This window comes from Corylus avellana, chromosome 7 (assembly GCF_965113065.1).
Source record: "Corylus avellana chromosome 7, dhCorAvel1.hap1.2, whole genome shotgun sequence".
NCBI classification, from domain to species: domain Eukaryota; kingdom Viridiplantae; phylum Streptophyta; class Magnoliopsida; order Fagales; family Betulaceae; genus Corylus; species Corylus avellana.
The window spans coordinates 2,666,792-2,692,018 of NC_142496.1; the positions used below are offsets into that span (position 1 = coordinate 2,666,792).

Here is a 25,227-nt window from a genome sequence, read left to right on the forward strand (position 1 = left end):
TATGAACATAGGCCTTCTCCATATCCATTTTACAAAGCAGCCCTGGTTCTCCAGATTTGATACGACTATCCAAGCACTCATTCGCAATAAGAACAGATTCCAAGATTTGCATACCATTAAGGAAGACATTATGAAGCTTATGGATCACCCTATCCACAACCCTTCTCATCCTATTAGTGAAAACTTTTGCAATAATCTTATAGATCCCACTCACCCAACTAATAGAATGAAACTCCTTAAGCTCATAAGCTCAGGCACCTTTGGAATGAGAGAGATAAAGTAGCATTAAGGCTCTTATCAAACTTACTACGAATATAAAAGTCTGAAAAAATGCTATAATGTCATCTTTGATCACTTCCTAGCAATCTTGGAAGAAAGCTATAGAGAAGTCATCCGGACTTGGAACCTTATCTTTATCCATGCCTTTCACCACCTCCAAAACCTCAATTTTCTCAAAAAGGAACTTCTAGCTGAGAGACCTCACCCGCCTCCAAAGAATCAAAAGCAAGATCATCAAACCTAGAGAATTGTCTTGAAATCACAATTTCAAACGGCCTTTTAGAGCATGTTTATGATTGTATTTGAGAAATATAGGTTTTAAGTAAAAAAAAACTCTTTTTGGCAAAAACTTAGTTTCATTTTTATGCTTTGCCAAAAGTGTATTTTGATCATTTTTAGGCTTTTTGTACCCTTAAAAGCGATTTCAAATTTTTTTTACCAAATATGTACTTTTTTCTTCAAATAAATTTTTTGAGTGATCCCTCAACGCTTAAACGCACACCCAAATAGAAAGGTTTACTAAATAATATGTCTCTTTTTCAATATACTATGTGATTGCTAATTAAAAAATAAATGAAGATTTCTAATATAATTTTTTAATAAATTTATAGATTTGGAGTTTAGAGGAAATTTTTGTATATAAAAAAAAAAAAAACAGAGCAAACTTTTTTTCTTCCTCAATGGATACATCTTATAACAAAGTATGAAAAAAATGTCGTTAACAGCAAATGGTTGTTCCTTTCCTGTCAGCTTGACTGTTGAACCATAGATATACAGTAGACTCAGTCCTCTCGTTCTCCAATCACAAGCTCTTACAGAGAGAAGTACTATGGCGGTGATTAATGCTTCCCTTCTTAGATCCCTATTCTCATTTCGCATTTCTTTATTTTTCTTTAATTAATTAATTTTCAAACGCACATTTGATTTTGATTTGTGTGTGTCGCAGGACTCGTCGGGGACGACGCTGATGGATCTTATAACAGCGGACCCGGCTCCGGCTCCGGCTCCGGCTTCGTCCGGAATTCCGGCGGCTGCGTCGATGTCTCCTTCGTCGGCGGCTCAGCCTACGGCGCTGGGGAAGCCGGCTGGCGAGAAGAGGTCCAAGAGGACCTCCCTTATGCAGATCCACAGCGACACCGTTTCTGCAGCCAAGGCCGCTCTGAATCCCGTCCGCGCCAACATCATCCCCCAGAAGCAGAAGAAAAAGGTCGGTTTGGTAGCTGAGAAAGTGTGGGAAAGTCCCAATGTGTTTTTAGTCTCTTTCTGATCGCTGAGAAAATGATGCAAAAGATTAAGATAATTGAGATGAGACAGGATCACTGATTCGATATTTATTTGTAAATTAACGGTTTGGTTATTTTGAATTGGTGCTTAATGCAATTTGCTTCGTCTTTACAGCCCGTTTCGTATTCGCAACTGGCGAGGAGCATTCACGAACTGGCTGCAACGTCTGATCAAGTAGGATCGCCCTCTTTCTAATAATTCTCCTAAGCTGTTCTTTGTTTTGATTGGAAATTCCCTAATTTTTTGCTGTTCTCTTTCTTTACTGTGAAAATTTTTTGTATAGAAAAGCTCTCAGAAGCAGTTGGTGCATCATGTGTTTCCCAAACTTGCTGTGTACAATTCCGTTGATCCTTCATTGGCACCATCTCTTCTCATGGTATGAGTCTTCTTCTCGCTGTTTTCTCCTCATTTTAGATGTCATTTCTTGTTTCTATCTGTTGTAATTACTTCTTCATTTTAGCGTATCCTTTTTTTTTGGGGTAATCTTTGTCGTGAAACATAGGTCAATAGAAGTTTCTTTGATTGCCTATTCTGTCTGTTGTCGCGTGATACAGCCATGTTGAAAAACATATGGATATGGTGTACTATGAACTACTGTTCTATGTATTTTGGTAGGTTTGAACTTTCTGGGTATTAGATGGTCGAGGAATTTGACTATCTCTTGGTGCAGTGCTGGGATCTTTATACGGCATTTATAGAATGAAGTTTAGTAATACCTTAAGTTTGACATAACATGATCTTTTTAGAACATTTGGTTTGCTGGTTGTTTTAGTGTGATAGCTCTGGGTGCTAGTGACTAAATGGGAATGAGATGAAACTTAGGAAGAAAAAATGGGCATGAGATGAAGTCATCCTCTTTTATTCTATTGAAACCTCAGGCTATATGTAGTCACTTGGGCCATCTACTTCATTAGGTTCCAAATTAGTGACTTTTAATGTTGAAGCTAACCTCAGATGCGTTCTGTGTCTTAGTTTGAGATTATTTGGGAGTGAGTAGTTTGTGTTAAATCTTATTACTGCATGTTGAGGAGGTTGTGTTTCCGTTGAAAGCTTTTAGCGAGTTAGCATGCCTCCTAAGGTGAGTTTCTTTGTTCTAGATAGCTTCTTTGAATATGTTCCTTGTGGTGGAGGCTGTTATAAGGAGGAAACATATTTTGGTTGATTGGTGTTGTTTTTTTCAAGTGAAATTGGGACATGGTTGATCATTGTTTGCTGCTCTGCTTCATTGCTAGGAACTTGTTCCCCTGACTGCACTAGGTATTGTATCTCCTATGTTATGCCCAGAATGGTGGTTGAGCTGTTGGTCAGCTGGGAAGAAAAGGTTTAAAGGGCATAGGAGATTTTTTGTTTACATAGCTTTCTTGTTGTGCTTAATTTGGTGCATTTAGTGCTTCTGGTGTGCTGGCTGAAGCTTCCAGCATATCTGCCTCTCTCTCTCTCTCTCTCTCTCTCTCTCTCTCTCTCTCCCTCTCTCTCATTTTATTGATTGTTATGGATTTTAAGAGCTGGTTAGTGCTTACCTTTATCTATTGTCGTCACTTTTTCTTATTCTTTTGCGGGATGACAGCCAGGGGGGAGGGGGTATGGGGTTCTCCTGTATTTCCTGTGTGCATGGGTAACAACCCTTAGTGCGTATTCAGAATTTGAAGAGAGAATTAAAATTTCTAGGAGCGGCAAACAAAATATGAACAAAGGGTTCACGGTTAACAAGGATGAGGAATATCAGTTCTGCCTGTCATTCTAATGCCCTTATTTATGGATAGCACATAGGAAATCGCTGGTGCCACTTGATTTGGGAAGTGGAAAAATTGTGTATGATGCCATGCTGAATGTATAATTTCTTATTGAGTTTACACTACTAGCAGCTTTAACATCTGGCATTCATGTCTTTACCTTTTCATGGAACGGAGCAATCTTAATTACTGCCTAGATGATATATGTATTCTCTCTCTTTTTTCTGGCAGCTCAATCAGCAGTGTGAAGATAGGAGTGTTCTACGGTATGTGTATTATTACTTGGCCAGAATTTTATCAGACACTGGAGCACAAGGTTTAAGCACAGGTGGTGGGATTCCTACACCAAATTGGGATGCTCTAGCTGACATTGATGCTGTTGGAGGTGTGACTAGAGCTGATGTTGTACCCCGAATAGTAGAACAGCTTACAGCAGAGGCCTCAAATGCTGATGTTGAATGTAAAGTGGTTTCTTACTTTTAACCTTTCTTATTTTCAGCTTCTTGTTTCTCTGATTATTTCATCTAGCTCTTAATGATTGTTTATCCAATTGTTTGAGTACTAGATACCTGCATAGAATTGATTAGAGAAAAATTACCACATAATCTCTTTGTTTTGAGGGACACTCCATGGACAAATTAATTTATTGTAATATTTTTGTCTGTGCTTAGTTAGCTATCTCTCTTTATTAACTGCAAAATATTATAATCGAGCAATCTTTGAGTGTTGAGTGTTGATTTAAACTCAGTCTATTTAGGAATTATACATACAAGGTGCAATTATATAATGGATGCTAACTGATATCGTACATATTTGATATTTACTTCAGTTTATTTCTAAGCTTAGGCACCTGGCAGATAGATTGGAATTGGCGCTCTTGTTTTTTGAATGATCATCGGCTGTGTGAATCATTTGCTTGTTCAGAATCTAAAAGTCTTCTCAAGAATTTCCTTTGTTTGTTTGACAATTGATTTGTGTGAATTGTAATATAGGTTTGGTTCTAAGTTATGGTTCAAGATAGAAGCCGTTGCCTAAACGGAGAAAATGATTGCATTTTCTTTTTGAAATGTCCTTAACTGGTTGTTACTTTTAGGATTGGATATTGACTCATATTTGAAGTGGTTATAGATAATGAGTTGACTTTTTCATCCATCAATTTTGAAGTTCACGCACGGAGATTGCAAGCTTTGAAGGCTCTTACATATGCTCCTTCAAATAACTCTGATATTTTGTCCAGATTGTACGAAATTGTATTTGGCATATTTGATAAGGTTTGTCCTACTCTTATTTCTTCAACAAATATTTACCTGGAGAATGCTACTTTCTTTCTTATTCTTTTTAGTTAATAGAGATTAATATGTTTATAAAGGCGGAACCATGTTTATCGTTTCCACACTAACAATGTGTATGGTTCTTGGAGGGATGTGTTGTGTGGTTTGTCTTCTAGCTTGAGGCAACATAGGGATGTTTGATGAGTGTGAAAGGTAAATGGTAACTCGTGATTGAAAGAGACTGATTTTGTTATTCATGAATGTCAGAAGCTTTTGAATTGAGAAGTTAAGGTTTAATACCGACCAGTTGAGTCTTCTTGGATATGTATTCATACTCTTTGCCTTCCTAGAACACAACTTTGATATCTATTTGGGGAAATGTGATTCACAGGATCCAGGGGATGTGGGCTTCATTTAATGGAAGACATAGTTCGATAAAATATATGGTGAACAACTTAGGTATGCTGATGTAATCAGAAGTTGTAAAATAGTTGAAACACATTGAGCACCAACACCTGCTGAGTTGTCCATAAAAACCTGGGTTCCTTGTTTAATGTCACAATTAGGGTAGTGGTAGGCTCTAATTCGCTAAGACCCTTGAATGCTAAATTAGGACACATGTACCTGCAAAAATATGTGACATCTTATAAGCTCAGAATATGAAAGTCATGTGACAAACGTCACTTTGTGATGGGAAATAACTATGTAGCTGAGGAGAATGTTGAAATGCTTTTTTTTTTCGTTGAATATTCTTTTGTTTGTTACATTGTCCTAGTCAGAAGAAAATAATACTTTAATCTTCTTGTCTTTAATGTTCAGAAATTGATTTTCAGGTCGCTGATGGCCCACAAAAACGTAAGAAAGGCATGTTTGGAACTAAAGGTGCTGATAAGGAGGTAATTATAATTCATCTTAAATTCCTCCATTTGGGCTATGTCATTGTTTTGTGTGTTTCTTGGGACTTGCTAAATACCAGACTGATTATTATATCTTGCCAGCAAAAATGGATAATTATAGTATCTTGAGATTGCTAGCACCGATTATGACATGCACTTTGTCTATTCAGTTTCCCTGTGAAAGTTATGACTACTGAAAATGGATTACTGTAAAAATGTTAGTATGTTAATTCAACATTGCAATAAGTACCAAAAGGAGTCTGACTGCTACATATAGAACTTTGCTTTATGTGTGTGGAAAGTAGACTTTTGATTTGGTTTTCTATTACAGATTCTTGCTAGCTTTACTAGCTTAGGTCTGCTTCTCTTATTGAGTGGATAGGCAAACATTTTCATAGGCAACTTATGCTTTCCATTTCTTTGCTATACTTATTTTATAAGAAATGCTTTACCTGCTTAGTTTTTGAGTTTGGATCACTGGTTGTACAAATTTTAAGCATTTTTTATTTTTTTATTAGTTTGTCATTCGGAGTAATTTGCAATATGCTGCACTAAGTGCTTTGAGAAGACTTCCTCTAGATCCCGGAAATCCAGCTTTTCTGCATCGTGCTGCACAGGGGTAAGTTCTTCATTCTGGGCATTCTATTTTGATGGCATAGAGTTGTTGCATGGGAGCATCCTTTTGATTAGTTTCATTGTGCTGATGATGTAGCATATATGACAATCAAATGTTGGAAATTTGATTTAATGTACATTGATCAAGTTGTTTTCTTAATCTTCTTTTTGAACATATAGTTAAATTTCTTTCATCATTTTCCCTTAAATTTTAATCTTTTATAGGTGATTTGTTGTTATGGTTGTTATTGTTACATTATTTGTTTTTGTATCTTTTTGAATGTTTTCAATCGTCAGTGTGAAGTTAAATTATCTGTCTTGACTGTTTACTTGGTGTCTAAATTTGGTTGTACTAACTGGTTTAGCATAGATTGGTGAAGCCTAACTTTTCTTTGAAGTTAGTAAATTGTACAAGGTACTGAAGTTTTCAGAATACATCATAATATTGCAGATTGTTTTAATTTTTTAACTACCTATTAAGCAACTTTATGATTATTTGACTAGAAATGGTATGTTTAACCATTCCTCCTTTGTTTCGTTTTCTGTTGTCAATAACAAGGGAGTATCATGTGGTTACAGGGTTTCATTTGCTGATCCTGTTGCTGTGAGGCATGCATTGGAAATCCTCTCTGAGTTAGCTACAAGAGATCCGTATGCAGTTGCAATGGCCTTAGGTTACATATTTAACTCTTTTTTTTTTTTGATAAGTAAACTCTTCCACATTCCCATGGCTTTTGCTGTCATGAAAGCATATTTGTTTCCATGATGTAACATTGGAACTAAAGTTTTATTGTTGTAATGTATTCTTACACTGTACTGCTATGATCTTTCTGCAGGAAAGCTTGCACAGCCTGGAGGTATTCTCCCAATCTGCATCGTTTCTCAGCTTTCTCCTTTTCTTACCATTATTGTAGATAGCTTTTGTTGTTTGAAGTTTCATAATTGAATACTTGAATATTTTTTTATGAAGTTTCTGGGTTTTGATTCCATATAATCCAAATCAAGAGAAAATGTAGTTACAAATTAAAAGGCTCTCTTCCTAGTTTGAGGTCTATGCGTATTTCTTCCATTGTTTTATCAAATTTCTTGAGTTGTATGGTTGCTAATTAGAAACACTCATGATTGTCTAACCCTTCGTTTCTGCATTCCGTGTCAGTTCTGTATAGCTATGGCATATCGATCAAATATGTTGTCCATTAACAGAAAGGGATCCGAGTATAATATGAAATGAGAATCAATTTCTTTGACAAGATTTTATAGCATAATTCATCATTTTTGCTTGACTTTGCGGCCATCTTTTTGATCAGTGCCCCTTAATATGGACTTTGTGGAGGGAAGAGAATAATCAGATCTTCAATATAGTTGAGCTTTGTTCGAATTAGGTGAAATCCATTTTTTTGAGATCATTGTATGATCGGATGGCTGCATATGGCAGCATCTGTCTCTTCTTTTAAAGACGTTATTGATCTTTTGAATCTATAATTGCAATTTTTAGGAGCCTCTTTCTATACACTCTGCATACATGAGGTTTCTTGTCATTCAAATAATACTTCTTACATTAAAAAATAAAATTTCACCAATAGTATTGGTTACTTGGACAATGACTCTATTGCTCTTTCAAGAATTGCTTCTTCTGCTGCACACATAAGAAGGAAAGAAGGCTTAGTCTATTATAAGATGTGTGACATAATGACTTTTCAAATGAAAGAATTTTGAGTCTTAAGTTCACTATGTGAATATAAAATCTCTGTTTTTTGGTTCTCTCTGCTAAGCATGTATATTTTTCTCTATATGGGTTTACTTGCTTCTTCTAGAGGGAAGTTACTGTTATTATATTTTTATTTTTATTTTCTGGGTTGACGCTTGTTGAGTAACCTTAGCACATTTGGGTATTATATGAAGCAGGTGCTTTGCAGGATGTTCTCCATTTGCATGATGTTCTTGCTAGAGTTTCGCTAGCCAGGTTGTGCCATACAATATCGAGAGCTCGAGCACTAGATGGTAAATAATTTAAATTTTTATATCACACAACTAGTATTTCTGTCCCTCAATGTTTGAAATGGTTGGTTTGTTGAAAATTTTGTGTATAGAGAGGCCGGATATTAGAGCTTTGTTCAGCTCGGTGCTCTATCAACTCCTTCTAGATCCTAGTGAGAGAGTTTGTTTTGAGGCAATCTTGTGTGTATTGGGAAAGCATGATAACACAGAGAGGTTTGTTTTGTTATCTTAAAACATTTTTCTACCTGCACTTCTCTGCTGTGATATTTTCATCTTTCAAAGGGTAATCACAGCATGGCAAGCAGTTTTTGTCTCATTTCTGCTGGGATATAGTCTTCCTTACGTTTGCATAATGTAGGACTGAAGAACGCGCTGCTGGGTGGTACCGTTTAACCAGAGAGATTCTCAAGTTGCCAGAAGCACCATCTGTGGCATCAAAGGAAGCTACCAAAGATAAAGCTCAAAAGACCAGGCGTCCACAACCCCTTATTAAACTTGTTATGAGAAGGTAGAAACATCTCTTTCTCTCTATCTCTCAAATCTGGGGATTAGTTTGTCAGTGGCAGTCTTTCATATGCATGGGTTTCATAATTTTGAAGTTCACTTGTTTTTTAATTCCTGCTGTGATTCAGGTTGGAGACTTCTTTCCGTAGTTTCTCTAGGCCAGTGCTTCATGCAGCTGCAAGAGTTGTGCAGGAGATGGGGAAAAGTAGGGCTGCTGCTTTTGCTTTAGGCTTACAGGATATTGATGAAGGAGTTCATGTTAATACATTTGCTGAGACTGTAGACTCGCATGATTCAGATACCAATGAAAACCTGCACCCTGAAGGTATTTTTATTTTTTTATTTTTGCTTTCTGGTCTATGCTTGTATTAGCAATTATTTATATAACATCTTTATGGCACCTGAGTATCAAACTGTGATGTTCTCATTTGAATTGGCCCTAAATTGTTTTGGTTTGTGAAGGTTGTATATAGTGGTCATGGTCCATTACTGGAAATGTTTTTGGGTCAGTTTTGTATGGATCACTTGGTTTGTGCTCCATACTGAAGTTTAATTCCATTTGACTCTGAGGAATTTGATGTCAGTTACTGATATACCAGTGTTGCAGATTAACATGTCATGGAGGCAGGGAAACTAATCTTTCCAAATTACTACATTTGTCTATAAATCAGCTTTCCCTCTTCCCTTGTAGTATCATTTTTTTTGTGTCAGCAAGTTTATGTATTATTTAGTTTGCACTTAGGTTATGTTATCTTTGGGAAACCATAATGCTTTGAAAATATGGAGTTTGGCTCCTTTGTGTTTAATGTGGTGTATTTAGAAGCCCAATCCAAGGGTGTGGTAGTGGAAAAAACCCTAGAGGTTAGGGAAAATCTCCATCCTCAACATCTCAAAAATTGCCTCTCTGATCTCTCACCACCAGCTCCGACGACGGACCAAAACCAACCGGCTATCTTTAGTTGAAGGTTATGGTTTGTTCAGTACTTTCTTCACATTGTGGATAATTATGTTAAAATTATTAAATCACCACTTGTCCCTGATAGAAAGAGGTAAATTTAATAATTTTTATTCTAACACTTCCCCTCATGTGTGGGCTCAAACTCACCCTTAATTAGTGGGCCCAACATGTGGGATATTTAATTGAAATATGAGGTGAATTACAGAGTCAAGGTTTGAACTCAAGACCTTTGGCTCTAATACCATGTTAAATCACTAATTGTCGCAAAAGCTTAAGTGAATAGGAAGAGGTAAATATAAGATCCTAAGAAAAACTGGCTATATCAATGAATTGGAACACTCTAGAGATTATATCTGGCATAAATTTGCTATTGATAAATAAGCTAAACTTTTATAGTTTGAAGAATTCTTTCTGCTATCCCCGCATGCACTTTTAAATAGTCAGATATATGGTTCTAATTTAGATTTCAATATTGACATCAGGTTGGGTAGGATACGTATCTTTGATTGAAGGATCATTTCTACAATAATATCTCATTCTCAGTGTATGTTACTTAAACTAATTTTTGGTGACGAAGTGTTCTGGATTATAAAGTATGACCTATATTCTTCATCTCATTCTCTAATAATTCTGTTTGAATGATTTTTTTGTTTGTTTGCGGGCTTGATTAGTGTATGTGGTGGATCATTATCTGATTGCATTCCATTTTCTCTCTCTCATAGGTACCCGAAGAACCTCTTCTATATCTAATGGAACAGGTGGCAAGGATACAATTGCAGGCTTATTAGCTTCATTGATGGAAGTAGTGCGTACAACTGTAGCATGCGAATGTGTATATGTTCGAGCAATGGTAATCAAGGCTCTGATCTGGATGCAAAGTCCACATGATTCATTTGGCGAACTAGAATCAATTATTGCATCAGAGCTCTCTGATCCAGCTTGGCCAGCAACACTATTGAATGATATCTTACTTACCCTGCATGCTCGTTTTAAGGTATGTAATTGGACATAAGTCATATTTCCTTTTGAAGCCATTCTTGTAATGCATTTATTTGATAATATTTAACTTCACCATCTTTTTCCTGTTGCTTTTTATAACAAACGGCAACATTTCTCTTTTATTAATAAGATATCTAGGTTACATTGTGAGTAGTGACTAGATATCATTTCTGAGTAATTAAGAGTCCTCGTAACTGGTGGAAGCTGGTTGTACTGATTTATAGTGGTCTTGATAGTCTCGGATGAATTCAAAGTAGTTATATCATGAGTGAGTTTTCATAACTTTATCATTTGCTTAAATTGCTACTTTTCTAGTTGTCCAGCTATTGTTTTACTTCATAGATGAATCTTAGTCTTTAGTGTATACTATGTGAAATATTCGTTGTCTTTAGATTAATTCCCCAACTTTTGTGCAATTTTTTTAATAATTGTAATTTTTTGGCTTGTTAGGCAACTCCAGATATGGCTGTCACTCTTCTTGAAATTGCAAGGATTTTTGCTACTAAAGTTCCTGGGAAGATTGATGCTGATGTTTTGCAACTACTATGGAAAGTAAGTTTTCATGCAATCCTCACCTAACATAGTTTAATCCCTTTCTTTGTAATTTTATTGTCTGTACATTTTCTAGTGCTTTTATGTGTTTAATGATATAAATTCATGCTTTTATTTGTTGGAAGAAAATTGATGAGAGATTCCCGTGTACTAACTCTATACCTGTGATTTTATTTTTTATTTTTTATTTTTTGTCTTGAATGAATTTTAATTGCTACCCCAAACATAAAATTGATGAAAAATATGAATGATGCAACCTAGGGCTATTCTCTCTCTCTAGGGGGGGGTTGGGGTTTGACATGTAAATTTTACTAACCTAACCTTGTGTGCTCACACTTTTCAAATTTTATATTCTGAAATGATAACACAATGAGCAATTCTGTATTGAAGATGTTAAGGGACAGTGCCATAAATAATTTGTTCAGCTTATAATTTTTTGGTGTATAGCTCCTTATTATAGAAGGATGTTTGAAATCCTTTCCCCATTAAGCATTATTGTACGCGAGCCAGCTGAATGAGTATACTTATGTCTTCTTCATCTCAAAGCAGTAAAATAGTTCAAATTTTGAGGACAGCCAAACACAATTCAAGATTTCCCACTGTGAAATTTTGCATGTTGATATGGTTGGTTATTCAAACTTTCATCTCGTTCATGCATATGCAATTGCTGGTAATAAATTGATCAATGGTCAGCCTGTGTGACGCAGTTATCCACATGGGAAAAGATGGTTTTAAGTCAATTGAAATGAAAGAAAGCATGGGGCTGAACTGGACACCTTTAAAAGGATTATGTAGAGCTGACTAATACAACTCCCTTATTAGTTAAAAAAATTATCTGACATTGGACAGATTTAGGAATCTGTCTATGTGTGCTTGTGGTGGGTTTTAGGATGAGGAAAAAATAGGCTTTCAGAATTTAGTATGGTAAGGGGAACACTTTAGGGTTTCTAGAAAGAATTAGTTATGGAAGGATACGGTGTTTATGGAGGGAAAGGAATAATAGAGGCTTTGAGATTTGGAGAGGACCTTGGAGGATATTTTATTCATGTATCTTTGGACTACGGCCTATGTGTCCCCTCTGTCGATTAGCTTTGATGATTTCTTTGTTCGTTTTTCTCTTTTTAGTTAGGTGATTCCTTTTGTATACTTCCGGTGTACTTAGTGGCGCTTTATGCTTTTAATAAAAGGGATTATTACTCATAAAAAAAAGAGGCGCAAATAGGTTTAAACACAGAATGATAGGTTCTACTGTCATATCTTTTCTTGTCTTTTTGAACTTGCCTCATGTCATTTTATTTAAATCTCTTCTGTATTAATGCAACATTTACTTTCTTTATTGACCTGGCTCATGTCTTTTGTTTATGATAGTTGCTTTGAAAGTACCCAGAAACGATGTTCATATGTTTTATGATTCTGTTTCCAGACATGCCTTGTTGGAGCTGGTCCTGATGGAAAACACACAGCTTTGGAGGCAGTCACCATAGTTCTTGATCTACCACCACCACAACCTGGGTCAATCTTGGGGCTTACATCAGTGGACAGTGTTTCTGCATCAGATCCAAAGTCGGCTCTGGCATTACAAAGGCTAGTACAAGCAGCAGTAAGCATCTTATTTGATCAATAGACCTTTTTATTCTATTAATCCTATAGGCTATAGTTCTGACTATGGTAATCGCTGCACTGATATGCTTGAGAACTAATATAATTGCAGGTATGGTTTCTTGGAGAAAATGCAAATTATGCTGCTTCAGAATATGCTTGGGAATCTGCAACCCCTCCTGGTACAGCATTAATGATGTTAGATGCAGATAAAATGGTCGCTGCTGCCAGTTCACGTAACCCTACTCTAGCTGGTGCATTGACTCGACTTCAGAGGTGCGCTTTCAGTGGCAGCTGGGAGGTATAAATTCCTTCCTGAGTGGTCCTCCAATGGTTAATTGTTTACTGCATGTATCTTGGGATGACAACTGACTAGTTTTCCCTTAGGTCTTGCTTCTAATTTTTCTCTCATATTTAAAAATGAAAATTTAACTATTTATGTTCAATTTGTATGTTAATAAACACGACTTGCTCCATATTGAACTAATCTATATAAACTTCAATTTAAGAGGTTAATTGCCCTGATTGCATCAGTTTTTTTGTTCTAGATCAGTACTGTTGTTATCAAGATATGTTTTTATTTTATGTATACTCCCGGTGTACTTTGGGGCGTCTTTACACTTTCAATAAAACTGGCTATTACTTATCAAAAACAAACAAGAAGATATGTTTTTATTCTAGACGATTATACTGCTTTTGTTCTTTTTCTTTTTTCTTATGTGGACTGATTTAAATGGATACTCACAGATTCGTATCATTGCTGCTCAAGCTCTTACAACAATTGCAGTCAGGTCTGGTGAACCTTTTAGGCTACAGATCTATGAATTCTTACACACTTTAGCACAGGGTGGTTTGCAGTCTCAATTTTCAGAGATGCATCTCAGTAATGGTGAAGATCAAGGGGCCAGTGGCACCGGCCTTGGAGTTTTAATAAGTCCTATGATAAAAGTTCTTGATGAAATGTACAGAGCACAAGATGATTTGATCAAGTAAGAACGGATGTTTTTATATTTCTTTTTCTTGATGAATTAATTTTCCTTTTCACTACTAAGTTAAAATGTCTCTTTTCTTTTACAAACATGAATTAAAATTCCCGTGTGGATAAACAGGGAAATACGGAATCACGACAATACTAAGAAAGAATGGACAGATGAAGAACTCAAGAAACTATATGAAACCCATGAGAGATTGCTTGATCTTGTTTCTTTGTTTTGTTATGTGCCAAGAGCAAAGTATCTACCTTTGGGGCCAATAAGGTACAACATTTATCCTTGCGGCATATGTGCTTGAATGGACTGATAATAATCCTGTCATAGTTGAAAAATTAGAGATCAATGATAGGCTTAGAATTTTTCCTTTTATTGTCTGAAGTGCTTTATCTTAGGAAACGTGCAGGAGTGTGGCATGTAAAGAACTGTCTCAGTGGAATTTGGGAGTTGTACGGGAGAACATCCAATTGGATCTTAGTTGTCGTGTGTACTTGGACCATCACCTCCACAAAATATAGATTATGTCCTTTTTTTTTAAATTAACAATGTCACTGTGACATTTTGTCATTGATTTGCAAATATTTTTTATGCAAGTTCTACCATTTGAGGATATGATCGAAACTTGATGGTTTGATTAATTAAATCTAAATGCTTTTTGGTGCAATTCATGAGTTGTTACTTAGGCTTTCAGGCAAGAAACAATATCACCGATTGGTTAGTGCTAATTGATATTTGCTGTTGATTTGGTGCTATAGTCATGCAATATTTGGAGCAGAAAATGTTCTATAATTTTGACTTCAATGTGTGAAACTTTATGTATTTGCTTTCTACGCACCATAAGGGGAGATTTCAAATTGAAGTTGGAGCTCCATCTGTATGTGTAATAAAGAATTCCTGGTTATAGGACCTGTATCTTTAGTTTTAGAACAATTAAGAGAAAAACTTTTAATTGCTTAAAATCTGGGCTACCTTTCTACGAGATGTTTAATTAGAAAATTTGAGTGAGGTAGAAAATGAAGATGAAGAAAATAAAATCTACGCCTAGAGAATAGATGATGATGATACCCACACGTGGTTTCTGCCGTCACTCTCTTTCTCTTCCTCAGCTGCATATATCTAGCTTCTCCCAATTCCTTTTCTTGATTGCTGCAACTCTTAATTTTACAAGTTTTGCAATTACTGTTCAAAAAAATGAGAACTGCATAGTATTTAAAACTCTTACAGTTTTCCTTTTCAAATGAGAAAGCTGGGTGGTTCCATAACAACAAAACTTGCAACCTTGTTCCTTGTTCATCAAAATGAATTATTGCTAACCTTTTGGAATGCATGCTTTTAGAAAAAGGCATGCAAAAAAGTGATTCCTCAACAAAATTTCCTTTTATCATTCATCTAGGCTTTGGGGGTATATGTTGTTATTGTAATTTTGATGAACACTTCTGAAATTACTTTTTTCTAGTTTTTTCTTACTCTTTGAACTGTTGTTCTTTTTCTATTGAATGAGGGATGCTCTTATATATTTCTATTGTACTAGGGTTGCACCTCTCTACCCTTTTTCAATGACATTAAATTACTCATCAAAAAAAGAAACTGCTTCAGTTCTAATCTGTTCTGGCTGGTATTTCTGTATTTCATGTTTAATATAATTTCCAATCTTTTCTTTTCACATTTTTTATTGTTGCTTCTCTCCCCCTCCCCCTTCTTTCATGAAATCTTGGACAGTGCAAAACTTCTTGACATCTATCGCACACGGCACAATATAAGCGCATCGACTGGTTTGAGTGATCCTGCTGTTGCTACTGGAATTTCTGACCTTATCTATGAATCTAAACCAGCCCCTGATGAGCCTGATTCACTTGATGATGACCTAGTAAATGCTTGGGCAGCAAACCTTGGTGATGATGGCTTGTTGGGAAACAATGTACCGGCTATGAACAGGGTAAGAATTTAGTTTGTCTGATTATTGAGCTTAAATTAACAATTTGAACTCTATGAGGTATTCCATATCTTTTTCCTTTTACTGATTCTCCTGTATACTCCCATGTACTTAGCTTGTGGCCCCTTGCACTTTTTACTTATTTCCATTATTTTTAGGTAAAGGATATGGATTTTTTTTTTTTTTTGATAGGTAAGTAACTGATATTATTAAAAGCGTGTGGCGCCCCAAAGTACACTGGAAGTATACAAATAGGATCACCTAACTAGAAGGGGAAAAGCGTACAAGGAAATCATTATAGCTAATCGAAATCGGAAAAACATATGTTACAGTCCAGAGATAGAGAGTATGGAAACAATAGGCTAAAGTGTCCTCGAAAGACCTCTCCACATCCTCGAAACACCTATTATTTCTCTCTCTCCATATACACCAAAAAAAGCAAATAGGCACCATCTTCCAGACTGCAGCACTCCCCCCCCTTCCTGCAGACCACCAACAGGCTAGCAACTCGAAAACCCGACTAGGCATCACCCATGATAACCCAAAACGGCTAAAAAAGGTACTCCACAAAGCAGACGCCACCTCACAATGAAGAAGAAGATGATCCACCGTCTCCTCACTCTTCTTGCACATCCAACATCTGTTCACCACAATCACATTTCGCTTTCTGAGATTATCTAAGGTCAGAATTTTCCCCCAAGCTGCCGACCACACAAAAAACGCTGCCCTTGGGGGAGCCTGTGTCCGCCACACGCTCTTCCAAGGAAACCTCCTCCCTTCCGAACATGCCAAGGAGAAAAAGGGAGATTTGACCTTGAAAGTACCTCTTTTGGAGGAGTTCCACCATAATTTATCTTCCGACACTCTTCTTACTCTAGTAGAATGTAACACCTGAAAGAAGGAGGCAAAGGCCTCCACCTCCCAATCATGAGCCTCTCTCGAAAAACTCACATTCCACTGAATGGACTCACCTAGCATCTCCACGTTATCCGCAACTGAGGCATCCTTCGCACATGCAATACTAAAAAGGATCGGGAAGGCTATCTTGAGAGCTGAATCTCCACACCACCAATCATGCCAAAAGCTAATCCTAGTCCCATCCCCCACTTCAAATCTCGTAAAGCCTTTGAAAGTTTCCCACCCTTTCCTAATATTCTTCCATAACCCCACCCCACACGTCCCTCCAGGCTCAACAGAACACCACCGTCCCTATAAACTTCCATACTTCGCATCTACCACAACTCTCCACCAAGCATCTCTTTCCGACCCATAATGCCACAACCATTCCCCTAAAAGAGCGCGGTTGAAGACCAATAAGTTCCTAATACCCAACCCTCCTTCCTTGATCGGAGTGCAAATCTGCGACCACTTCACCAAGTGGTATTTGAACTCTTCGCCTATCCCTCCCCATAGAAAATTGCGTTGAAGCTTCTCAATGCACCTAGCAACACTCACCGGAATAGGGAAAAGAGACAAGTAATAAGTGGGCAAATTAGCAAGAGTGCTCTTGATAAGGGTGACCCTACCCCCTTTCGACAAATACAACCTTTTCCAGCTGGCTAACCGGTGTTCAATCTTCTCGATAACTCCATTCCAAATATGCTTGGACTTATAAGAGCCTCCCAACGGGAGAGCAAGGTACTTCACTGGCAAAGTAACTGCCTCACACTCTAAAATACCGGCTAATGAATCCACTTGCTCCACAGTCCCCACCGGAATAAGCATCGTTTTAGCCAAATTAACCTTCAACCCTGAAGCAGCTTCAAACCACAAAAACAAACTCCGCAAGTAATGTAACTGGGCAGGCCTAGCATTGCAGAAAATCAAGGTATCATCGGCAAATAAAAGGTGAGAGACTGTAGTGTTGCCGACTTTGAAGCCTTCTAACAGCCCCCTATGAACCGCTGTCGAAATCATCCTACTCAAAATCTCCATCACAAACACAAACAGCAAAGGAGAGAGGATCCCCTTGTCTCAAACCCCTGGAGCTGCTAAAAAAACCTTTGGGAGACCCATTTACCAAAATCGAAAACCGCACCGAGGAAATGCAATGTTGAATCCAAGAACACCATACCCCTCCAAAACCACATCTCCTTAGCACATACATCAAGAAGCCCCAATTCACATGATCATAAGCTTTTTCCAAATCCATTTTGCAAATGACCCCTGGCTCCCCAGATCTCAGCCTACAACCAAGGCATTCATTAGCAATCAAGATGGGATCTAGAATCTGCCTACCTTTGATGAAAGCATTTTGCGACTTGGAAATGATCTTATCCAACACAACCTTCAATCTGTTTGCTAAAACCTTGGCAATAATTTTATACATACCTCCCACAAGGCTAATCGGGCGGAAATCTTTGAGATTGGTGGCACCAGGAATCTTCGGAATAAGCGAAATGAAAGAAGCGTTGAGGCTCTATACAAACATCCCGCCAGCATGGAATGCACTAAACACCCTCGTAATATCCTCCCTCACCACATCCCAACAAGCTTGGAAGAAAGCCATAGAAAACCCATCGGGGCCCGATGCCTTATTGCCATTCATCTTAAACACGACCTTTTTAACCTCTTCCTCTTCAAAAACTCTCTCCAACCAGCTAGCCTCTTCCTCCGAAATGGAATCCAAAGAGATACCATCGACCAAGGGCCTCCAATTATGTTGCTCAGTAAAGAGCTTTTGATAGAAATCGACAATATGCTCACTAATCTCATCCTGATTCGAAGAAAGATTATCCCCAATCATCAAGGTCTCTATCGAGTTAAATCTTTTGTTAGAGTTGGCAATGGAATGAAAGAATTTGGTGCACTTGTCCCCTTCCTTCAACCAACACACCCTAGATTTCTGTCTCCAACTTATCTCCTCCATAAGAGTACACTTCTCTAATTCTCTAACAACCTCGGCCTTCCTCACTAACTCCTCCTCGATCAAAGCCCTACTTTCTTCGTGCTCATCAAACACCCGAAGATCTTCAAGAAGCAACCTCTTATTCCTCTCAATGTTACCAAACACTTCCTCATTCCAAGTCTTCAGATTCAGCTTTAGGGCCTTGAGTTTGCAAGCGAAAACAAAGCTCGGCGTACCTTGGAACTCATAAGAATCCCACCATTGTTTCACTAAGGCAACAAACCCATCCGCCTTAAGCCACATATTCTCAAACCTGAACGGCCTTTTCCCCTGGGATACCTCCCCCAACTCAAGAATGATTGGAAAGTGATCCGAGCAAAGGCGAGGAAGCCTCTTCTGCCTCACCCCAGGAAACCAGGCTTCCAATTCTGGAGAAACAAGAAACCGATCGATCCTAGACCATAGTGGAGGATCTTGAGAAACTGACCAAGTGCAAGCACCCCCGACAAGAGGAAAGTCCATAAGCCCTTGTTCAGAAATAAAATCAGAGAAGCTCATCATAGCAGAATCCAGACTAGCTCCTCCTGATCTTTCACTAGGGAATCGAGTAACATTGAAATCTCCCCCTATACACCATGGCAAGTTCCACCAACTAAGACCACCAGCCAACTCGTCCCAAAGGAACCTTCTATCCCTATCAAGATTCGGACCATACACTCCTGCAAACGCCCACACCGAGAGATCTACCACATTCTTGAAAGACACGGCCATGGTAAACTCCCCTATACAGACATCGATCTTCTCCACCACCCTAGTATACCACATGATTAAAATTCCACCCGAGGCTCCACTCGAATCCAAACAACACCAATCCACATGATTCCGCCTCCATAAACTGCGAACAATGTTTCTAGACATACTCCGTATCTTGGTTTCTTGAAGGCAAACAACATTTGCCTTCCAATCCCTAAGCAAATTACTCACCCTCAAGCGTTTGTCCCTCTTATTCAACCCTCTCACGTTCCAAGAAAGTATACTTATCTTCATAAAACTCCGACATTCCCCCTCCCCTTCCTGTTACCCCGAGTCGAGCTCCCACTTCTAGCATCATAATTCACCGAGCACTCCAAATTCCTCATCTCCCTTTTCCCCTTAGTGCCACTACTTGAATTAGTTACCATTCCATTATTTCGGCGCTCTTCTTCTAGAGAAGTTAGCAATGCTAATAGCTACAGCTTATGACCCACATACGAAATCCCCAAGATCGGATAAATCTCATTGGCACACTGAATAACCCAATCTGAGTGTCCTGCCGCACCCCCTGAATTAGGATCATAACTGTTCAAAGGCGAAGGCCTCTCTGTTCCACTCGCCCCTGCCCTCCCAACTTCCTTACTTCTAGCGTCATCACTGACTTCACCCCCAGAACTCATAGCTACCATCTGACCAGCCCCTCGAGACTCAGTCAAGCCTGAGCACCTGAATCCTAGATTAGAAGGATCACCATCCCAATAGGAACAAAAAACATTCAACCCACCATTATCCCCTTGTTCTTGCATATGACCCAGACCCTCACTCGCCTGACTGTCAACCTGTATCACTTCGCCGGCTGACCAGGGCACCAAAATACCCTCACTTACTATATCTGGCATCACCGGCATCCTCTGGTGCAAGGCAGCGTCCCCACTACCCAGAACCACCTTCCCCGGCGATCCTCCAGCTCCAGACGCCTCCTCGGGCTCAACCCACTCAAGATTCTCACTAGCGGCAATCAAGAGATTCACCTCCGACGCTGTCTGGTTTGACAGAGACTTCCCCCTATCCGTAATCACGACCGCCGGAGCACTGGGTTTATTGCCGACCAGTTCTGCGGCACCAGCGACCACCACGAAAGGCCTTTCCGGCGTTGTCTGACAAGAAACAGTCTTCCCTCCGGCCTCTCCGGCTTTGTCTGGCACGACCTCCAGAGTACAACAGCTACTTCCGGCCTGAATCGACGTTCTCTCCCCACCGGAAGACTCTTCGGGTCCATCAGTAAAACCTTCCACTGAAGCCGGCGATATCTCCTCTGTGCGCGCCCCTATTGCCGCCGACGTCGACGCACCTGGGTCACCTGTCGGGCTCCTTCGACAACCCTCCGGCGAACCGATCGATCTTAACGGGTAAGAGGACCCCGTGGGTCTTACCCAGTTAAGACCTGACGAGCTTGGGCTGGTCTAACCTAGACCCAGGCCCACCTTCCTACGCCTATACACAGCCACCACTTTCTTTTTGCCCTTAAGCTTTCTTGTGGGCCGTTGGCCTCCCCTCTTAGACCTATCCTTCCCCTCCAGATCATCACCCTCCATATTCATCTTCTTGGGCTGGGCCTCCCCTTGCTTGGATGAAATCCCTCCTGCCAGACCACAGACGCACGCCCCTCCAGCCCATGAATAATCATTCTTCTCTCCCAGATATTTAATAACAAATTCAATCCTATCTAGACCCACGTCAATCTCCCCTCAGCTTACTCAACGACTCCTTCGCATTAATTAGTTCAGTTTTCACACGAAACCAGTGCTGCACTTCGAGCCTACCTACCCCCTCCCATCCCTTCATGTGATCAGCTCCAATTTCCGATATTGTCAGCTTTGCCGAGGAATTCAAACTACTCGCCGGAGCCCAGTTGCGAACAGCCCGTGGCTCCCCTGCCTTCAGGTTGCTCAATCCCACCACGTCAGAGGATTGGTTCTTCTTTGGTCCCTCCACGCCACCCCCGCCAATCTTCGCCTTAATACTTGCCTTGTGCGAGCCCAACTCCTTCTCCGTGTAAGCATGGAATTGCTTATCCTTATCTGCAGCGGCCTTCTTCAACCATTTAGGTACCCTGGCAATCGGCTCGGAGTAATCAACAAAACAATCATCTGCTGGTTTCAATGATGATCCCAAAACTTCCGCAAAACTCCTTCTTCCCGCCGCCTCAAACTTCTTCTTATCTACCCTGACCTCCCTGACCTCGCACAGGGAGGACTTAGCTAGACGCACCTTTGAGATGAAACGTTCCTAACCTTGTCCAACTCGTCCTTCTGGTACAATAATCGAACCTCTTCTCTGCCTACCATCAAACTCTTCTACAGTCAGAAAACGCCCATTCCTGTTGGAACATTTCTGCGCTATTATCCGTGGAAACCCTGCTCTGGATTGGTCCCAAAAAACCTCAGACGTTTCCACTGCCACCAAGTCTTCCACAATGCGCACCAACCACATCAACTCATCCTTTTTCAAAAAAATGGATTTTTGCAACCTACTGCTTCTTTCAAATATCCTCACCCCTGTACTTTTTATCAGCAACTCAAACTTCATGGACTCCACAGACCACCTTCTTGCATCAGCCATAACACCAACCGAACAACTAAACAATCTAGACACCCAAACAGATCACACGCGCCACCCACACGCCTGGACTCAGGCTGTGTTGGATGAGAGTGAAGAGAGAACGAAGCTCTCAGGCACTCTTAGTCATGAACAATAAAATTGGCAAGAATCGCAAACTACAGATCAAATTGGCACTCTACATATCATTACTCTAGTTTCAACACAATGTTATTAGCCTCTTTTGGGTGGATTCCTTAACTGTGGATCCTAGAATTGCAAACTATGGATTTTCCTCTTGATAATTATGGATTAAAAAACTAAATGTTGCCACCCCTGTATTATTCTTGAAAATACTAATTCCTAAGCATCCAAGTGGTCAGCCATAATAATCTATGATGGGGCTCTGCCACATTAAGATTGATATCATCAATCTATACATAAAATCATTGGTCTTTATTCAATAGATTAAGGACTTCACTCAAGAGAGAATTGAGTGACAAGTACGACTCTTAAGCGTTTATTTACATAAAAAATCATGCTCTTTTTCCTCATGTCTCCCATTCAAATATAAGTAAATATTTAAGTCATTTTCCTCCATCCTTTCAGTTTGTAGATTTATTAGATTGGCTTGTATCTATAAAGTCCCCACCATTTTAATGAAAGGAAACTTAGAGTTTTGTTGGATGTATTTGTCTTTGATCATGGCATGGGCGAACTGTGTCTTACATAGGTTTGAGAATGGCCTACTTTATTTTCTGAATAAGTCTTGTGCCTAAAGAAGAATCCTGTACATACCAAATTTGTCCTTGATTAGAAGGTACAAGCTGAGCAGGAACTTATTTGTACAATTCGGATTCTAGTAGCCTTAAATTTTTATGAGTTATTTGGCATCATCTGCTAAATATTTGCAATTATATAACTTCTCTTTGATTTTGGGCTGCTTATCAATAACTTGAGTGAAATGATCATTTCATCTCTCCTTTGTGTTAGGTTAACGAATTTCTTGCTGGTGTGGGAGCTGATGCTCCTGATGTTGATGAGGAGAACATCATCTCTAGACCTTCAGTTAGTTATGATGATATGTGGGCAAAGACACTTTTAGAAACTTCAGAATTAGAGGTATGCGTTCTGCCAAATCCTACTTAAATTGGACTTAACATGCAATACCTTTGGAGCTTGGCGTTTGTGTCTCCTGTGATTTCCTAGAGAATAATTATTCATCTATTTTGTTTTTTGGATGACAGGAAGATGATGCAAGGTCATCTGGGACTTCTTCACCAGAGTCAACAGGATCAGTTGAATCTTCCATATCATCCCACTTTGGTGGAATGAGCTACCCTTCATTGTTCAGCTCACGGCCCACCACATATGGGGCTGCACAAACTTCGGTATGACTACTATTTCTTTTCTTTCGTTCTTACTCTTTTTCATATTAATCGTCTCCTTTATCTGCCAAGCTTTTAGTACCAAGGTGTTCTGTGCTTTTAGGATTGATACAGTGCATAGTAGTTCCAAGTAATATAAGCATGAACATCCAGGTTGTTTTGTACTGTAAGGATAGTACTTTTGTTCGTTTTACATTTTGGAGTGTTGAAAGTGGAAAATCAAAAGTAATATGAAATGAAAAAATAAAATAAAATAAAAGTTTTAGAGGATGAAGCGTAAAAGATTGACCCTAAACTGAATCTAGGGGGATGAAAATTGCTCATCTCTTGAGACCCCGATTAAGATGGGCCTGGCTTCCCTGCTTCTTATTCTTCATGAAAAGTGGTGTTTAATCTAGATATGCAATTCATTTGCATTTTTGTGTATATGGTTAAAAGTAGCAGTCAGGCCCAGATTTTATAATTCTAACGGAAAGCCAATTTTTATCCTCTTCGGCTAGAACACATTTTCTTTTTCATTTCAAAGATATTCTAGTTGTGACCCACTAAGTTTATCTAAAACAGGAGAGGTCTTCAGCAAGCAGGTTTAGCAATCCTCCCACTGGTGGTTCCTCAATTTATGAGGGTCTAGGTTCTCCGGTTAGTTTCATTGCCTTTTCTCATCTAGTTTTGTACTTTTCGTATTGTATGATACCGACTTTAAATTGTTAACGCATCATCTTCTTTTTTTTTTTCTTTGTTTTTGTTTCATCAGATTAGAGAAGAGCCTTCATCATACACACATGAATCTTTTGAGAATCCCTTAGCTGGGCGTGGATCCCAGAGTTTTGGGTCACGAGAAGAGGAACGAGCTTCATCTGGAAATCCAAAGGTCGGAACGGCACTATATGACTTCACTGCTGGTGGAGATGATGAGGTTAGTTGTCTCCTATTGATTATCTGGATTTTTGACTAAAGATTTCTAGACGAATGATGGACGGTCTGGCCTTCCAGCATATCTGCATGCACTACCTTTTTTTTATGTCAATTGGATTGCTCATCTTGCCATTTGATATTTTCATTCTTGTGTTCTCTGAAAGTTAAACCTGTTGGCTGGTTGGTTGCAGTTAAACTTGACTGCGGGAGAAGACGTAGAAATTGAGGACGAAGTGGACGGCTGGTTTTTTGTAAGTATATGGAATTAAGGATCATATTCAGGGAAAGAACCCGGATTTTTGTAGTTTGTTAGTGGCAAATGTGTAGATTGTAGTTGAATATGCTTGGAAAATGTTGCTAAGGTTGTCAAGTCTGTGCCTAATGTAATGCCACGCTTGTTACAGGTGAAGAAGAAACGCCCTGGGAGGGATGGCAAGATGGCTGGGTTGGTGCCTGTTCTCTATGTCAGTCAATCTTGAGTTCATTAGTGTATCTAGGCTATACGACTTCATGAGTGTTTATTGAGATTTTCTTCAGCAGTTTAACCCTTATCCTTTTTCGATCATGCATCTCCCTAGAGTTTCATTGGGGTGAGATTAATTTTCTTGAGAGTTTCATACTGTCTTTTTGCTACTTTACCTGGCACACCAAAACACCCAGTTTCGTGCTACTGTGGTCTGTGAACTATCCTCCATTTTCTTGGGCAACGGATCATCAGTGAGACTCTGGGTTGCAGCAGCTTGGAACACAATTGGAGACCAATGCGTAGCAGAAAGGTTCACATCACTTGAACTATGTAATTATAACTATGGGTTTTGTTAGTAAAAGACAATGCAATCATTACTTGTCATAGTTCTCTTTTGTCGTACATTTACATTTCGGATTGCTAGCAATTCCGGCAACAAATGTGAGTCCCTATGAGGCTTATTTACCCGAATAAGTCTTGGGCAGCTCGCTCTCCTGTTTGGACAAGTGAGCTTTATATGAGCTCTCTCACATTTCTTACTCAAATTACTAGCAATTTGGGCTGCAAAATGCTGAGGATCTAGATTCCGCCCATTTAGGTTTTCTAAACATCTTGTATATGCATATTCTCTCTTTCCATTTAGCAACAA

General features: G+C 39.0%; 1 protein-coding gene across 1 annotated transcript; it reads left to right on the plus strand.

Annotated features, from left to right (window-relative positions):
• Positions 1-972: 972 nt before the first annotated feature.
• LOC132183886 (SH3 domain-containing protein) lies at positions 973-24,964 on the plus strand. Its single transcript, XM_059597351.2, has 27 exons — positions 973-1,114; positions 1,226-1,486; positions 1,678-1,737; positions 1,847-1,939; positions 3,528-3,756; positions 4,461-4,567; positions 5,401-5,463; positions 5,982-6,082; positions 6,658-6,752; positions 6,915-6,935; positions 7,984-8,079; positions 8,169-8,289; positions 8,435-8,584; positions 8,709-8,905; positions 10,261-10,532; positions 10,988-11,089; positions 12,513-12,689; positions 12,801-12,989; positions 13,436-13,677; positions 13,798-13,944; positions 15,397-15,613; positions 22,803-22,931; positions 23,057-23,200; positions 23,762-23,836; positions 23,952-24,113; positions 24,304-24,363; positions 24,517-24,964. The coding sequence occupies exons 1-27, from the start codon at positions 1,109-1,111 to the stop codon at positions 24,589-24,591; spliced, it is 3,591 nt and encodes a 1,196-aa protein (XP_059453334.1). The 5' UTR covers positions 973-1,108; the 3' UTR covers positions 24,592-24,964.
• Positions 24,965-25,227: the final 263 nt, after the last annotated feature.

Excerpts from the sequence above, each read along its gene's own strand:
- LOC132183886 (XM_059597351.2), top strand. Across the intron at positions 8,290-8,434 it reads AAGCATGATAACACAGAGAG|GACTGAAGAACGCGCTGCTG; the intron begins GTTTGTTTTGTT and ends TGCATAATGTAG. Across the intron at positions 12,990-13,435 it reads CTTTCAGTGGCAGCTGGGAG|ATTCGTATCATTGCTGCTCA; the intron begins GTATAAATTCCT and ends GGATACTCACAG.